The following is an 18,731-nucleotide window of genomic DNA, read 5'->3' as shown; positions in this document are numbered from 1 at the left end:
GAACTGCTGTGCTCTTCCAGCGCCACTAATCCAGAATCTGGTTTCCAGCATCTGCAGTCTTTTTTTTATCACCTTACTAAGAACCCTACCGTTAACCCTGTATTCCGCATTCTTATTTGTCCTTCCAAAATGGACAACCTCACACTTGACAGGGTTGAACTCCATCTGCCACTCCTCAGCCCAGCTCTGCATCATATCTAAGTCCCTTTGCAGCCGACAACAGCCCTCCTCACTATCCACAACTCCACCAATCTTCGTGTCGTCTGCAAATTTACTGACCCACCCTTCGACTCCCTCTTCCAAGTCATTAATAAATATTACAAACAGCAGAGGACCCAGAACTGATCCCTGTGGAACTCCACTTGTAACTGTGCTCCAAGCTGAATATTTACCATCTACCACCACTCCCTGACTTCGACCGGTTAGCCAGTTCTCTATCCAACTGGCCAAATTTCCCTCTATCCCATGCCTCCTGACTTTCCGCATAAGCCTACCATGGGGAAGCTTATCAAATGCCTTACTAAAATCCATGTACACTACATCCACTGCTCTACTCTCATCCACATGCTTGGTCACCTCCTCAAAGAATTCAATAAGACTTGTAAGGCAAGACCTACCCTTCACAAATCCGTGCTGGCTGTCCCTAATCAAGCAGTGTCTTTCCAGATACTCATAGATCCTATCCCTCAGTACCCTTTCCATTACTTTGCCTACCACCGAAGTAAGACTAACTGGCCTATAATTTCCGGGGTTATCCCTATTCCCTTTTTTGAACAGGGGCACAACATTCCCCACTCTCCAGTCCCCTGGTACCACCCGCGTTGACAGTGAAGATGAAAAGATCATTGCCAACGGCTCTGCAACTTCCTCTCTTGCTTCCCACATAATCCTAGGATATATCCCATCAGGCCCGGGAGACTTGTCTATCCTCAAGTTTTTCAAAATGCCCAACACATCTTCCTTCCTAACAAGTATCTCCTCTAGCATACCAGTCTGTTTCATATTCTCCTCTTCAACAATATGGTCCCTCTCATTTGTAAATACTGAAGAGAAGTACTCATTCAAGACCTCTCCTATCTCTTCCGACCCAATACACAGTCTCCCACTACTATCCATGATCGGACTTACCCTCGTTCTCGTCATTCTCATGTTTCTCACATACACATAAAAGGCCTTGGGGGTTATCCTACCCGCCAAAGATTTTTCATGCCCTCTTTTAGCTCTCCTAATCCCTTACTTCAGCTCCCTTCTGGCTATCCTGTATCCCTCCAACGCTCTGTCTGAACCTTGTTTCCTCAACCTTATGTAAGCCTCCTTCTTCCTCTTTACAAGACATTCAACCTCCCTCATCAACCAAGGTTCCCTCACACGACCATCTCTTTCCTGCCTGACAGGTACATACGTATCAAGGACACGTCGTATCTTTTCCTTGAAAAAGTTCCACATTTCAACGACATCCTTCCCTGACAGCCTATGCTCCCAACTTATGCTCCTCAGATCTTGTCTTGTAGCATTGTATTTACCCTTCCCCCAATTGTAAAACCTACCCTCTTGCACGCACCTATCTCTCTCCATAAGTCGGTGCCATTTGCTGTTTCATAATTTTAAAATTCATTCATATAAAGTGGGCGTCATTTTGGGGCCCAAGAAAGTAGTGGTGTGCTCCCTTTTTGAACTGCTGCAACTCACTCGGTGTACATACCCTCAATGCCAGAGTTTGATCCCAGTGACAGTCAAGGAAGGACAATATATTTCCCAGTCAGGGTAGAGGAGTGTTTACCTCTCAGTTTATCTTGTGCCTCACTAAGTGGTCTTTCTCATGTCCCAGTTTCTTATCTGTTATTTTGTTTCCATGGGATAGATTAGATTAGATTCCCTACTGTATGGAAACAGGCCCTCTGAAGAGTAACCCACCCAGACCCACTTCCCTCTGACTAACACACCTAACACTATGGGCAATTTAGCATGGCCAATTCACCTGACCTGCACACCTTTGGACTGTGGGAGGAAGCCGGAGCACCCGGAGGAAACCCACGCAGAGACTGGGAGAATGTGCAAACTCCACACAGACAGTCGCCCGAGGCTGGAATTGAACCTGGAACCCTGGTGCTGTGAGGCTGCAGTGCTAACCACTGAGCCACCGTGCCGCCCCACTATTTAGTATACTTTACAATTTCTTTTTATGTAAGTTAAGTTTAATTTTGTTGTCTGTTTCTTAACCAATAATTATTTTAACTTATTTTCCAACCTTTTTATGTTCTCTTCATTCATCTGTTTACTTTAGTTTCACTTTGATCCTGTCCTCATTTATCTATAATATTTAGTTGTTAGTGCTGTCCTTAGATGATTATGGCAAACTTCATGCACTGTTTGATGTCTTCGCTGAGGCTAAAGAGCTGGGTCCTACCTTACCAGGCTATGTTTAACTCCATGATTATCCAGAGGAGAATGAGGTTTAAGAGGAAACAGTGTCCATTTTGCAGTTCTTAGATGTCTCAATAAAAATTCAAAGTAATTAATGTATAGTTAATAACCTGTTATATATCAACAAACAGGGAGTCCAGAACTAGAGGGCATAGGTTTAGGGTAAGAGGGGAAAGGTATAAAAGAGACTTATGGGGCAACTTTTTCACACAGAGGGTGGTACGTGTATGGAATGAGCTGCCAGAGGAAGTGGTGGAGACTGGTACAATTGCAACATTTAAGAGGCATTTGGATGGGTATATGAATAGGAAGGGGTTGGAGGGATATGGGCCGGTGCTGGCAGGTGGGACTAGATGTGTTGGGATATCTGGTCGGCATGGACGGGTTAGACCGGAGGGTCTGTTTCCATGCTGTACATCTCTATGACTATGATTCTATGTCTTAATGAATTATATTGTTTTAATTTAATTAATTTCTTCAGAAACATTTTATTATAAAAATTTCACACTGTCAGAGCCAATATTTTTGGATTTGTAATTTTTGACTAATTTTCTTTTATCATTTACAGGAACTTTCAGTTGCTCTAAAGAGAGCTCCAGACTCATTGGAGGATTTGAAATACGTACTGAGTACAATTGCCAAAATTCGATCCATGTCTTTAGCTGTAGAGCTGCGATTAAAAGATAACCAGGAAAGATATCGGACCCTAGCAATGTATAATATTTCTGTGAGTTCACTTCTCAGATTTTTCTCTTGTGAATGCTATGGTTTAATATTCTTCATCATTTAGTCATTAATGTCTATGTTAATTAGCATTAAATGGACGTCTCCAAAGGTAGTCTGTCTTAACAAAAACATATCAGGTGAGATACTCTACCGTTCCAGTTACTTAGTTTTTCTTCAATCACAAGATGTGCCCATTACAGGCTTGGCCAGCATTTATGGCCCAGTCCTAATTACTCTGAAGAAGTTGGTGGTGAGCTGCAATCTTTAGGGTGGGGGACACACAGAGCACTATTAAAGAGGGATTTACATTGCTTCAACCCAGTGACAGTGAAGGAATTGGCAATATATTGCTGTACTGAGTCACTGGCAAGACATTCGGAAGCTCAGAGGAACAGAGTGATTTTGGGATATTTGTCCACCTGAAGGTGGCAGGGCAGGTTAATAGAGCAGTTAAGAAGGCATATACGACACTTGTCTTTATCAGTTGTGGGATAGATTCTAAGAGCTAGGATGTTATGTTGGTAACAATACCAAAGAACTGTGGATACTGGAAATCAGAAACAGAAGCAGAAATTGCTTGAAAAACACAGTAGGTCTAGCAGCATCTGAGGAGAAAAAGCAGAGTTAACGTTTCAGGTCAACTGACCCTTCCCCAGAACTGATTGTAAGCAGGAAGCAGTTGGTATATATGCTAAAGATGGAATTGGGGACTATGGGAAGGAGTAAACAATAAGTGGAGATGGATCCCAGAGAAAGAGAAAGAAACATTTGGGCAGACTGGAATGTAAAGATCATCTTGGGGAAATCAGTAGCTGCTAATGGGGACCATTATTTGTGGTAGCTGCCCATATGATAATGAGGCCTGGGGTGTGTCAGTTGGGATAAGGACATGGGAGGAGATGCTAAAGCCCTAAAATTGTTGAGCTCAATTTTGAGTCCAATAGGCTGCAGAAACTGAGGTACTGTTATTCCAGTTTGCACTGAGATTACATTGGAGCTGTACAAAATGTAAGTTAGGTCACAGCTGGAGTAATGTGTGCAGTTCTGGTCTCTGCACTATTAGCAAATTATAATTGTATTGGAGTTGGTATTGAGGAGATTCACCAGGATGTTGCCTGGAATGGAGCAGTTTAGTAATGAAGAGACACTGGACAAGATCAGGTTATTTTCTTTAGAGCAGAGAAGGCTTGGGGCAAAGGGGTGGGGGGCACCTTATTGAGGTCTATAAGATTGTGAGGGCCATGAACAGGGTGGATAGAGTTGAGAGAGTATGGATAATGAATGCTCATCTAGTCAGTGATGCTCACATCCCATGAATGAATAAGAACTAATTCAATTTCAGACAGATGGCGCCTCACAGGCAAGAAGGTCAGTGGGTTTCACCATCACTGTTGAATTTCCCCAGGTGCAAGTCACCAGTCAAGGCACCAAGTGACTGGCCAGTTAGATTCATCAACAGGAAGGACATACACTCCATTCATGTGCATGCGTGCTTGCTTTTCTGGAAACTCTAATAAATCTCTAATAATTCAAGATGTCACAGCTTTTCATTCTATCTGCTAATCTCCATGAATGGGTTTTAGAGGTTAAGTGGTATTTTTGAAAAGATGTCTATTCGTTCATGTTTGGCTCTCTGTGATAGTTCCACAGAGGTGCTGAAGCTGAAGCCATCTGCCCAGTAGGACTATCAGCAAAGAGACCTTTGGCCTCTGTAGTTACGATCCTGGTACTTTATCTGGTCGAGTGTTGCCAGGATTGGAGGATCTGAGCTACAGGGAGAGGCTGAACAGACTGGGACTTTTTTTCCTGAAGCGTCGGAGGCTGAGGGGTAACCTTATAGAGGTTTACAAAATTATGAGGGACATGGATACGATAAATAGGCAAAGTCTTTTCCCTGGGGTCAGGGAGTCCAGAACTAGAGGGCATAGGTTTAGGGTGAGAGGGGAAAGATATAAAAGAGACCTAAGGGGCAACTTTTTCACGCAGAGGGTGGTACGTGTATGGAATGAGCTGCCAGAGGATGTTGTGGAGCATGGTACAATTGCAATATTTAAGAGGCATTTGGATGGGTATATGGATAGGAAGGGTTTGGAGGGATGTGGAACGGGTGCTGGCAGGTGGGACTAGATTGGGTTGGAATATCTGGTCGGCATGGATGGGTTGGACCGAAGGGTCTGTTTCCATGCTGTACATCTCTATGACTCTATGACTCTATGAGTGGCATATGCAGTGCACGTCTACAAGGTTGTCATGCATTTTGATCGCTGCACTCTCATTTATGAACTTCTGTAATTAATTTAGGCTGCGTGATATGATGACTTATAAAACTTTTCACTTTTGTTTTGTAAAAATACATGCTATTCTGTTCTATACCATAGAAGTGTAAATCTTGAATACAATGGATTTACACAGTTGGTCAGAGGATCAGGGGTAGCAGAAGCTGGAATAAGAGAAAGAAGTAGACAAGGAGAAGGAGGGAGGTATAAATCACTCAGGTGCCTAGCCGCCCAGGGATGTTGCCAGGTCTGATGTGGCCCTGAGGGATTCATGTGATGCCATCAACATCAGTAAATATCTAATGTAAGCACATTCCTTTAAACCCTTCTAAGCTAGGAGGATGGCATTCTCTGGAACTTATTTTGAATTGTCTGTGAACTGTAATCCACACAACAGCCAATGGAGGATGTATACCTGTGCAGAGTTTAACTTTCTAATCAAGAACCCTTTCTCCTTTCATCAGTTCATCTCTCTTCTGTACCACTATAAACAAAAGGAAATTGAAATGCTAGCCTTCAAGTGTCTACATTTACATATTGTTCAAAAAGCGAAAGTTTGCACAGTTACAGTTCAAACAAATCCCAATTACCTACTCATTACTCTGCCTCATGGAGATGTTTCTGCTATTGATCACTTCTTTTACCTGTCTCCTTGTGGATGAGATAGAGACAGCCTGTTCCCTAGTTTCTGGTCTGGCTGAGATGTGTGTGGCTATTATTCTTGTCATGGAGGTACCAATGAGGACCTGAGGAAACTCCCATAATGTGGATTCAATCTGTTAGTGCTCATCTAAGTAGAGATCTTACATCTGTGTAAGACTATGTTCTTCAACTTTTGAGAGGGACTGCCCATTGGTGCCTCCTCCTGTATGTGAGAGACAAAAAATAACAGCAGATGCTGGAGTCCATTGTAGAAGAGGTCAATGTTTCGGGTATAACCCTTCTTCAGGAAGAATGTTGACTTCTCCACCTCTTGATGCTGCCTGGCTTGCTGTTCTCCTTCCAGCCTCCTGCTTGTCTACTTTGTCCTCCTGAATGCTAGCAACTTAAAAAAGATAATTTTTAAGTGTTTCTTATTATGTCTTTCCTCATTAGACGACAGAAGAAGAGAAAGATTTACAACAGAAAATTAAGATAATCTGGGAAAATCTGTTTGATGAGGCACGTAAGATTGACCGCAGACTAGGCACTGTAAAGAAGAAGTTCACTAAGGTAATTAATATTACTGCTCATTTGTTTCCTGTACTTTGTTACTGTTATCTTTGTTATCTCCAAAACTCTAATGCTAACCTGTCAGTCTCCCAGCTTCCACTGTCTAAAATTGTGCTGACCCAAATCTCTGCTCTTCTAAATCACAATGAGTCCCATTTGTTCATCTGTCCTGTACTTACTGATCTACATTGACTTCCTGTTCAGGAATAAGATTTTAAGATTCCCATGCTTGTTCTGAAATTCCTGTATAGCCTTGACCTTCTCTATATTCATGGCTACAGCCCTCTGAGTTATCTGCACTTTTTCAATTTGAGAAATCACCATTGTTAGTAAGTCCTTAGCCTCTGTAACTCCCTCCCTAAACTTCTCTACTCCCTCTGCAGGGAGTAGAGAAGCTGGGCATTTGAGGGGTGTGGTGTATTGGTAATTATTTGAATTTGTGAAGATGCATGAAAACATGCTTGGGTTTGCAGAGTGAAACTGTCTGTGAAACTTGCTAAAATTTCCAACAGCCAATTTCTTGTCAGATTTAGTCCACTGACTTTATGTTGTTCTGTAAGTGCCAACAAATTTCATATGTGTACCTTTTTCTTTCATTGATGTTATTTGAATAAATACTTAATTTATTTGTTTGTTTTGGGAAATGCGTGCCAGCAGCAGAATTGGTATTTACTTCCTATCCTTAGCTGCACCAAAACCAGTGGTGGACCTATTCCATGAACTCAAAGAGTGTGGTGCTGGAAAAACACAGCTCGTCAGGCAGCACCTGAGGAACAGGAGAATCCATGTTTCAAGCATAAGCTCTTCATAAAGTCGATTCTGCTAATTGTTGGATGCTGCCTGACTGGCTGTGCTTTTCCAGCACCACACTCTTTGACTCTGATCTCCAGCATCTGCAGTCCTCACTTTCTCCAATTCCATAAACTGCTGAATCCAAATGATGACAGAGATCCTACAGCAGTGTTAGCCCTGAAATGAGCCTAATGGCCAGCTTCCACACTGTAGGGATTCTATGATCTATGAAATCCCAGTATATCCATCCAGCAGCAATGGGTTGAAATTATTACAGACTTCATTGCATTTTTGCTCACACAACTGTATCAGTACTTATCTTTATGAACTTCCTGTTGATTCTGCACCCAGTGAGGCATTGTTTTCCTGTTCAAGCTAACACTATCTAAAGTAGTTTTCATTATTGGATTTCAGACCACTATGCAAGAAATCAAAACATTTGCATCAAATCTTGCTGCTTTTGCTTCAAGATTCCGACAGCAAGGCCCAGGTTCTGTGGGAGAAGATTTGGATAGAGGTTAGCAAACCAAACCAAACAACTAAACTTATGCAAACCAAACATTATGTGCTCTATAACCATTATAATGTAATTAATTTTCTCAAAGAATTAACTATACAAAGGGATTAAGTTGGGAGTTTTCATAATCTTGCTAATTCCACTTACATTAATTTTCAGTGATGCGTGTAACTTTTTATTGAATCACAGAATGGTTCAAATGGATATGGCACAGGAAACATATTCAATCCTTCAGCTTAATGCCAGGGCTTTTCCATTTTCCCACCCCCTCAAAAAGATATTCTTCTTTAGATAATTAGTAAATGCCCTTTTGAAAGCTAAGGACAAGAGGGCATAGCCTCAAGATTAGAGGAAGCAGATTTAGGACTGAATTTAGAAGGAACTTCTTCACCCAGAGTGTTGTAAATCTATGGAATTTCTTGCCCAGGGAAGTTGTTGATGCTACTTCAGTAAATGTTTTTAAAGCTAAGGTAGATTTATTTTGAACAATAAAGGAATTAAGAGATACCGCGAGAGAGCGGGTAAGTGGATCTGAGCCCACAAAAAGATCAGCCATGATCTTATTGAATGGCGGAGGAGGCTTAAAAGGCTGGATGGCCTACTCTTGCTCCTAGTTCTTATGTTCTTATGTCCTAAGGCTGAGTCTGCCTTCAGATGGTGAAACATTAGTGTAGGGAGGAGGTATAATCAACATAAGGAATAGAATTCACGCTCTGAAGTTGTTTGGCTTAATGTGGAATCCTAAAACCTGTAAAGTGCCAAAGCAGAAAATGAGGTGCTATTCCTGTAGCTTGTACTTGTCTTCACTGGAACAGAGTGGTAGATTTAAGACTGAAACGTTAACATGAAAGCAAAATAATAGCTAGAAAACGGAGCATTGTGGAACTGACATAAATTGTCAGAAAAATCACAAATGTAAGTGGGAAGATAGTAGTCAAGGTCAGGGTCATTCTTACAGACAATGTAGATATGTTCTGAAAATCAAACCTCATAATAACCTGGTCCAATCATGGTAGAAAGTGCTGAATTCCAGAGAGGAGGTGAGAGTAACAGCCCATTCAACTTGCTCAACCTATGCCTCTAGTTTTGGACTCTTTATACCCTTAGATAATTTTCTTCACTGTCCATGATACTACCAATTTTGGTGTCAGATGCAAATGTACTAACCATGCCTCCTATATTCTTATCCAAAGCATTTTTATTAATGACCAACAACAGAGATCCAGCACCAATCCTTGAGGCGCACCACTGTTCACAGGCCTTAAGTCTGAACAGCAATCCTCTACCATCATCCTCTGTCTGCAACCATCAAGCCAATTTTGTATCCAATTGGCTAGCTTTCCCTGGATCCCATGTAATCTAACTTTGATAGCCAGTCTACCATGCAGAACCTTGTCAAGGTCCTTGCTAAACTCAATGTAGACAATGTCTACAATTTTGCCTTCATCTAACTTCTTGGTCACCTCTTCAAAAAACTCAATCAAGTTTTTAAGCCACAATTTCCCTGCATAAAACTATGCTGACTATCCCAAATCAGTCCATGCCTTTAGATCCTGTCTGTCACATTTCCCTCCAACAACTTGCCCACTACTGACATCAGGGACACCAGTCAGTAGGTCCTGGGCTTTTCCTTGCAGCTTTTCCTAAATAATAGCACAACATTAGTTACCCTTCAGTCTTCCAGCATCTCCTCTGTGGCTGTTAATGATACAATATCTTTGCTAGCTGCCTGCAATTTCTTCACTAGCTTCCCATAATGGCCTGAGCTATACTTGATCAGGCCTGGGGAACTTATCTACCTTTATGAGCTTTAAGACCTCCTCTAGTACCTCCTTGTCTGTAATGTGGACTCTTTGTAAGACATCACAATTTATTTCTCTGAATTCCTTGGCTACCATTGTCCTTCTCCACAGTAAATACTGATGCACAATATTCATTTAAGATTTCACCCCTCTCCTGTGGTTCCACACGTAAATGGCTTTGTTGATCTTTAAGAGACCCTATTATCTCCCTAACTACTCTTTTGCCTTTAATACTTTGCTTGTAGAATCGTTTTGGAACCTTTTCTGCCATAGGTATTTCATGTCCCCTTTTTCTTCCTGAGTTCCTTCTTGGGTGTACTCCTACACCCCTGATACTCCTCAAGGGATTAATTTAATCCCTGCTGTCTAGACCTGACATATACCTCTTCCTTTTCTTGACCAGAGCCTCAATATCACTAGTCATTCAATGTTTCCTGCTCCTGTCAGCCTTGTCCTTCACACTAGCAGGAGCATGTTGTCCCTGAACTTTCACTATCTCGCTTTTGAAAGCCTCCCTCTTGCCAGACATCCTGCAAGCAGCCGCCCCCAATCAACTTTTGAAAATTTCTGTCTGATACATCAAAATTGGCCTTGACCCAATTTAGAACTTTAACTTGTGGAGCAGACCTATCCTTTTCTAAAACTATTTTAAAACAAATAGAATTATGGTTATTGGTCCCAATGTGCTCCCCCACTCACACCTCAGTCACTTGCTTTATTTTAAAAGAAGAGGTTGAGTTTTGCCCATTCTCTAGTAGGGCAATCTACACATTGATTGAGAAAATGTTTTTGAACATACTTAACAAATTCCTCCCCATCCAAACTCTTAACACTATGGCTGTCCCAGTATATATTTGGAAAATTAGAATGCTGTCCTGTGGTTGTGGAGATTAGAACGAGGTCAGGCAGGTGGACCTTATAGAGTATGAGTTCTGTGATTGGGGTTGATGACCTGGTCCAATCAGGGATCCCCAGCTGCCAGACATAAAATGGAGTGTCAGAAGTACTGTTCACTCTATAAAGCGGCTCTGTGCTAGCTTGGTTAGTGTCATGTACTACGTAAATAAAAAGTGACTTGATACCATCCTTTGTGGAATTATTTCAATTACAATCCTGTTATTCTTAAAGCTATCTGCAATTTCCCTACATATTTGCTCCTCAGTTTCCCACTGACTACTGGCGGGCAGATAGTATGACTCCATCAATGTGATCACTCCTTTCTTATTGCTCAGTTCCACCTACACCTTCACTGAATGATCCCCAGGAATATCCTCATTAAGTGCTGCCATGATGTCTTCCCTAACCATAAACGCCGCTCCCCCTCCTCTTCTTTATTTCCTATGATGTCTGTACCCCGGAACAAAATGAACTGCCAGTCACTACCTCAACCACATTTCTGTAATATCAATGATATTCCAGTCCCATGTTCCAAACCATGCCCTGTATTATTCTGCCTTAACTGTCAGGCTACTTGTATTGAAATAAATGCAGTTTAGTTCATCAGCCTTCACTTGTTCTCTGCCATGCTGTTGCCAGCCTTGTCTGTTTAACTTACTTGCTTTAACTTCTGTATCAGCCTCAACCTTCTGTCTTGTCTCACTACTCCTTAGAGTCTCATCCCCTGCCAGACTATTTTAAATTGTTTTTAAACTGGTTTAAAAATTGTTCAAAGTGAGAATGAGTTCAGCCCAGTAGAAGAGGGTGTGGTTGATGGGGGATTATTCAGGCCTCCTTTTAAGAGAAACCCAGAGAACCTTCAGACCATCCTGGATGGGGGAATGAATGTGTAGAAGGATTGCGAATGCATTGTTAAGAGGATGGCCTGAAAACTAGGGATTGTGGAATCAACATAAATTGTCAGAAAAATCACAAGTGTAAGTGGGAAGGTACTGGACAATGAGGGAAAAGCAAGTGTCAAGAATGGAAGAAATAAATTCAGTGGGGCAGGAATAGGTTGAAACAATGGGTTTGCCAGAGCATCTTGTCTAGATTTTGGGAAGGAGGTAGAGATGGACTTTGTGGGACCATGGTCCAGGTTGGAAGAAGTGTCTGAGAGTTGGTACTCAGCCCCTGCCAGTTAGAGATCTGTGCACCATCCAGTGACAGCACCCCTCCTTATCAAGAGGTTTGATAACCAAGTTAGGTTTAAACCTGAGAGAACAGAGTGCAGCAAGTTCAGAAGGAGTTGAAAAATGTGGTGCTGGAAAAACACAGCAGGCCAGGCAGCATCCGAGGAGCAGGAGAATCGACATTTTGGGCATAAGCCCTTCTTCAGGATGGTGTGCCAAGTGGGCTGAGATAAAAGGTAAGGGGGAGGGAATTTGGGGGAGGGGCACTGGGAATACGATAGGTGGAAGGTGGTGAGGGTGATGGTGATAGGCCAGAGAGGGGGTGGGGGCAGAGAGGTCAGGAAGAAGAAGGTCAAGAGGGCGGTGCTGAATCCGAGAGTTGGGACAGAGATAAGGTGAGGGGAGGGGAAATGAGGAAGCTGGAGAAATATACATTCATCCTGTGTGGTTGGAGGGTTCCTAGGCGCAAGATGAGGCGCTCTTCCTCCAGGCGTCGTGTGGCCAGGGTCTGGTGATTGAGGAGGCCAAGGACCTGCATTTCATTAGTAGAGTGGGAGGGGGAGCTAAAGTGTTCAGCCACGGGGCGGTTGGGTTGGTTGGTGCAGGTGTCCCAAAGGTGTTCCCTGAAACGTTCCGCAAGTAGGCGGCCTGTCTCCCCAATGTAGAGGAGACCACATCGGATGCAGCGGATACAGTAAATGATGTGCATGGAGGTGCAGGTGAATTTGTGACGGATATAGAAGGATCCATTGGGGCCTTGGAGGGTGGTGAGGGGGGAGGTGTGGGCGCAAGTTTTGCACTACATGCGGTTGCAGGGGAAGGTGCCGAGAATGGAGGTTGGGTTGGTGGGGGTGTGGACCTGATGAGGGAGTCGCGGAGGGAGTGGTCTCTCCTGAATGCTGATAGGGATGGAGAGGGAATTATATCCCTGGTGGTGGGGTCTGTCTGGAGGTGGCGGAAATGACAGAGGATGATATGATGTATCTGGAGGTTGGTGGGGTGGTAGGTGAGGACCAGTGGGGTTCTGTCCTGGTGGCGATCGGAGGGGTGGAGGAGCGGGAAGTGGAGAAGATGCAGTGGAGAGCGTCGTCAACCATGTCTGAGGGGAAATTGTGGTCTTTGAAGAAGGAGGTCATTTGGGTTGTTCGGTAGTGGAATTGGTCCTCCTGGGAGCAGATGCGGTGGAGGCAGAGGAATTGGGAATATGGGATGGCATTTTTACAGGGGGCAGGGTGGAAGGTTTAATCTAGGTAGCTGTGGGAGTCGGTCGGTTTGTAGTAAATGTCTGTGTTGAGTCGGTCGCCCGAGAAAGAAATGGAGAAGTCTAGAAAGGGGAGGGAGGAGTCTGAGACGGTCCAGGTAAATTTGAGGTTGGGGTGGAAGGTGTTAGTAAAGTGGATGAACTCTCCTCGTGGGAGCACGAGGTAGCGCCAATACAATCATTGATGTATTGGAGGAAAAGGTGGGGATTGGTGCCAGTGTAGCTGTGGAAGATGGACTGTTCCACATATCCGACGAAGAGGCAGGCATAGCTGGGGCCCATGCGGGTGCCCATGGCTACTCCTTTGGTTTGGAGGAAGTGGGGAGATTGGAAGGAGAAGTTGTTAAGAGTGAGGACCAGTTAAGTTCAGTTCAGCTGGTACTCCAGCATCTGCAGTCCTCACTTTCTCCAAGTTCAGAAGGACACAGGTCAGAGTGGGGGAGGGGAGAGAAGCAATGAAAACAGCTGATTGCAGGTTGACAATTCTCAATGAAGAGATTAAATGTAGAGAAGAGACCAGAGAGAGGACTCCCGCTAAAGGGAGAGTATTGGAAAGGAGTGAAAGTGTTTGTCAAACAAGGAGAGCATTGTTGTCCAAATAAGTGGGCATGGAGACAAAGGCACCGAAAAGGTGAAGCAGTAACATAGTGCTAATGTCACCAGATTGGTAATACAGAACCCCAAACTAATGCTGTGGGAACTTGGCTGAAATGGAAATGGAGACCAGGATAACTTTGAGATAGCATGAGGTGATGCTGATGGAGAGATTGGTTGAGAATATGCATGTGGACACATGGCACTGAGCATGGATCTCAGGAGGCAGTGAGAGCAGCTGTCTGAGGAGTCTTCTATGTCTCGGTGATGCCAATAATCCTGGTAGATTTGAATCGTGAAGGATGGAATTTCAGCTGAAATCCACTTGGGGTGGCTGGGGAGGTGCTGGAAACAGTCACTGAGGAAGGAGATGTGGCTGTGTAAATGAGCGGAATAGATAGCGAGGGTGCTCAGATCAAAAGAAAGGGAGTACTAATAGGTTGGAAAGGAGAGATACAGTCCATGCCACAATTTATGCTCCCAATGAACATCCTCCTGTCCATTTCAACCTCTGAACACCTCCTTCTATTCCTTTCCCCCTTGTAAATAATTATTGCTTCTCATTTATATTCAGGAAAAGCTGCCAATTTCACAATACTGTTTATTTGATCATTGTTTAATGCAGGGCTTGAGATCTTGGGAAAATTTGAAAACGAGGTGGAAGAATTTGAACGAAACCGTCAAGAATTGGCGAATGCTGAAAAGCTTTTTGATCTGTCGATTACAATGCACCCTGAGCTGCTGTCACTTCAGAAGGAAATTAAAGGCTTGCGACTGATCTATGACATTTACAAGGCACAGCGGGTATGTTTGTAAAGCTTAATTAAAGTATTCACACGTTGTCTAATAATATGCGCTGTATTGGAACTATGGAGTATGTGACTATTGCATAAGCTTTGTCTCTTGGGAAAATCTGTTGTGTCTGAAACCCCAGTGATTTCAAAAGACTTGCATAATATCTAGTATAGTACTGTATTTCTGCATCATCCCACACAAAGAAATTAATTAAAAATTCACTGATGACATAGCACAGTTAAATATTAAGAGATGGAATCATGAAAGAAAGGCATATTGATTTCTTGCTCTGCTCAGCTGACTTGCTAATGAATTCATCCATGGTACTGAAGTGGAGATAAAATATTGTCAGTAAAGTAAGGGGCTCTCACTCTGTCAGATACATGCACTGACTGATACTCAATCAGGAAAAGCATTGAATCTGGTATGTAACCATACATTGGATGTGAGAAGATGGTTTTGTTTAAAATGTCTTCCTAATGCAAGGTAAACTGGAGTAAGGAAAAGGAACATGTGACGTGTACAGGGTGTACCTGACAATAAGTCTCTGTTGCGATATGGCTATGGGGCCCAGGTTGAATGCACATGCCAGGTTTAGCACCTGTTAAAAAAGGACAGAGCAAATAATTTACCCACATTTAGATGTGCAGACTCTCAGACAGTTTGATTCATAAAACCCCTGAAAACAGCGAGAAAGATTGGAGAATACCAGCTGCTGTGAGTAGCAGGGAAAAGGCCGTTCTCTATTAGCTAGCATGCAGAACGCCGGCGCGAGCTTGACCCTCTAGAAGATTTGGCAAGAACTTCACCAGTGTGACCATTCAGCTGATTAGGGGATTCCGAGAAGGCTGAGGGAAGCAACTTCGAACAATCATAGGCTGTCATGACTCAGCAAAATGAGGGAAACATATCTTTTGGAAGCTGGAGGTAACATTAGATCATAAAGACTAAAGGCAGAATTGTCTCCTGCCTTGAGCGACATGCGCAATGGCAAGAAAATTGGGAATGTATGAAGACATGATTATAAATAGGTTAAGTAAATCACTAAAAATCTAGCAAATGGAATATCATGTGAGAAAATGCGAAACCATCTATTTTATGAGGAAGAATAAAAAAAGTATTTAAAAGATGAGCGATTTCAGAGCATCTGAAATGTGTCAGTACATAGGCATAGTACTGCATGAACTACAGAAGGTTATTATGTAGGAACAGTCAGTAATTAGGAAAGTAAACAGACGGTTATTGTTTATTGCATGGGGAATTGAATATAAAAATATACGGTTATGATTCAGATGTACAAGGCATTGGTGAAAACACTTCTAGAGTGATGAAGATAATATTGGTCTCCTTATATAAGAATGCATGTAATGCTTTTGATATAGTTCAGAGAAGGTTTGCCAGACTAATACTTGCATTGGGGTAGTGGGGGAGAGGTTGGTGGTGGTGATGGTGTTTTGGTTATCTTAAGGAGAAAGAGTGAACAGACTAGACTTGTATCTGCTGGAGGTCTGAAGAGTAAGAGGCAAATTAATTGAAATCTGTAAGGTCCTGAGAGGGCTTGAGAAGGTGCATATGGAGAGGACATTTTCTCAATGGGATAATCTAGAACTAAGGGTCACTGTTTAAAAAATAAGTCTCACCCATTTAAGACAGTGATGAGGACATTTTGTTTCTCTCACAGAATCATAAGTCTTTGGAACTCTCTTCCTGAACAGGCAGTAGAAGCAAAGTCCTTGAATAGTTTCAAGGCAGAGGTAGATGCATTCTTGAAAAACAAGAGGGTGAAAGGTCATTGTGCATAGATGGAATATGGAGTAATGAGATTAACCATGATTTTATTGAACATTGGAGCTGAGTGGCCTAATCCTGTTCTTTGTTTCTATGTTCAAAATGGGAAAACTTGTTCTTGTTGTGGTAAGATGACTGAGCAAAGCTCATGCCGAGTCAGACGATGAGAAGCAAAAGGAATTTGTAAACTGATTGGAAAAAAGTGTCAGTTTTTAAAATCTTTTATTGACATAACTTTAACAAGATTCTTAAAGCAGCTAAAGAGGATTCTGTTTATCAGAAAAACAGTCTGCACAAAAAGAGGCTGTTAACTGCCTCATAATCTCATGGAAAAGGATACTAAAAGTTTAAATCATGGAACTGCATTTGAAGATTAAAATAAATCTGCATTTAAGCAAGACAAAAACAAATCAGATGTTTGCCTGTTTTAGAATTTCTTTACAGGGGTTGGACATGAAAATACCTGGGAACATGGAAGAGAATAGCAATCAGGTGTTAAAAAACTGAACTAGGTTATTAAGGGATTGTAATAAAAGGGCAACCAAAATTTCTACATAATAAATGTTTTTTTTAAAAGAACAGAGAGAATGACTGAATCCAGTGGGTAAGAAACAATATGACAGAGAATTATTTCCGAGTATACAATTTACCTGAGAGCCCATGGAATTATCAGAGAGAAACATAGTTAATATTTCAGATTGATGAAGGCCCATCCTAACATTTCTGATGGAAAGATGCATTCACTCTCTTTCTCTCTCTCCATAGTTGGTGCCTGATCTATTGAGTATTTCCAGCATTTCCTGTTTTCATTTCAGATTTTCAATACTCACTCTATTTTGCCTTTCTTTAAACTTGTTGCCATCTTGTAGACTGCTAAAGAGGAATGGTCTGAGACATTATGGGCAGATCTAAATGTACAACTGCTTCAAGAAGGAATTGATGGGTTTCTGAAAGCTTTCAGAAAACTACCAAAAGATGTCCGTAGCCTCTCAGTTGGTTTCCATCTGGAATCGCAAATGAAAGAATTTAAGGAATCCATTCCTTTGTTATTGGACTTGAAAAATGAGGCATTAAGAGACAGGTTAGTTATATTATCTTTTCTAGTTCAGATTGCTTCAAAGTATAAACAGACTTGGTAAACTCAAGCACTCCACATTAGCATGAGAATCAAGCTCCACATTAGCTTGAATGCTCTACTTTGAGTTGAGTACTCCATGCCAGCTCTAATTTAACTCAAATTCTTCACATTCATTTGAGTACTCCTCCATGCTAACTTGAGTACGTCAAATTAATTCGAGTACTCCACGTCAGCTGTGTACAAATGAACATGCAAATTAATAACAGCTGTAAAGCATTCAGATCCTCTAACCTGCTCAGTCATTCAATAAGATCGCAAATGATCTGATTGTGGTCTCAATGCCAAATTCCTATCTACTTCTGATACCCTTTGACTCCCTTGTTAATCAAGAATCTACCTTTATCTTAAAAGTATTCAATGAGCCAGACCATTTTTAACAATGATGTGGAGGTGCCAATGTTGGACTGGGGTGGACAAAATTAAAAATCACCCAACACCAGGTTATAGTCCAACAGGTTTATTTGGAAGCACTAGCTTTCAGAGCGCTGCTCCTTCATCACTTGGCTGTGGAGCAAGGTAATAAGACACACAATTTATAGCAAAAGATTACAGTGTCATGCAACTGAAATGATATATTGAACAAACCTAGATTGCTGTTAAATCTTTCACCTTTTAGAATGGGTTGCAGATTTTGGTTCATTAGTATTTAAATCTTAGAACTTCTTGTAAGTCACAGTCTTGAGATAACTTAAGGTTTTTATTTTTAAAAAAGTAACATCTCAGCTAAGAAAATGCATTAAAGGTGTGAGGTTAGAGTCTGTCTGTATCCCAATCTCGAGTCAGACTCGTTCTATTCCCAAAGTAGGAATTTATGAAATGTTACTGCCTGAAGATTGGGTGATTTTTGAGCAGAGTATCTACAAATACAATACTGCAAATGCAAATTCACCGCATAGACTTACATGTGTACGTGCGTGCATGAGAGAGAGTGTGAGTGTGCGTATGTGAGTGAGAGTACACGTGAGAGAGTGTGTGTTTGCAGATGTGTGTGCTTGGTAGGGTGTGTAGTGAGTGTGTTTGCATGGATTGACTGCCTGCAGATTGAGTGCTTTTTGAGCAAAACAGAATGTGTCTGCAAATACAATTCTGCAAATGCAAATTCCTCCATAGACTTGTGTGTGTGCATGCATGAGAGAGAGAGAGTGTGAGTGTATGCATGTGAGTGTAGTGCGCATGAAAATGGATGGTCTACATCTGCACCAGACTGGAACTAACTTCCTTGGGGGAGTTTTTGCGACTGCTATTGGGGAGGTTATAAACTAATCTGGCAGGGGGCTGGGAACCAGAAGAGAAGACAAGTAAACAACAAGGTAGAAACTGGAGATTGTAAGAATCAT

The 18,731-nt window shown here is 42.1% G+C and overlaps 1 protein-coding gene across 1 annotated transcript in view; it reads left to right on the top strand.

The window, feature by feature from the left end:
* dnah10 (dynein axonemal heavy chain 10) overlaps positions 1–18,731 on the top strand; it is a 320,465-nt gene that overhangs the window by 92,760 nt on the left and 208,974 nt on the right. Inside the window, exons 22-26 of the mRNA XM_072587595.1 lie at positions 2,993–3,151; positions 6,522–6,638; positions 7,845–7,947; positions 14,299–14,477; positions 17,126–17,337. Coding sequence (XP_072443696.1) covers positions 2,993–3,151; positions 6,522–6,638; positions 7,845–7,947; positions 14,299–14,477; positions 17,126–17,337 — 770 coding nt within the window. The remainder of the gene's footprint in view (positions 1–2,992; positions 3,152–6,521; positions 6,639–7,844; positions 7,948–14,298; positions 14,478–17,125; positions 17,338–18,731) is intronic.

The sequence above is a fragment of the Chiloscyllium punctatum genome, chromosome 17 (assembly GCF_047496795.1).
Source record: "Chiloscyllium punctatum isolate Juve2018m chromosome 17, sChiPun1.3, whole genome shotgun sequence".
NCBI lineage: Eukaryota > Metazoa > Chordata > Chondrichthyes > Orectolobiformes > Hemiscylliidae > Chiloscyllium > Chiloscyllium punctatum.
The sequence above is the reverse complement of the archived record's forward strand: the minus strand, read 5'-3'. Positions and strand labels throughout refer to the sequence as shown.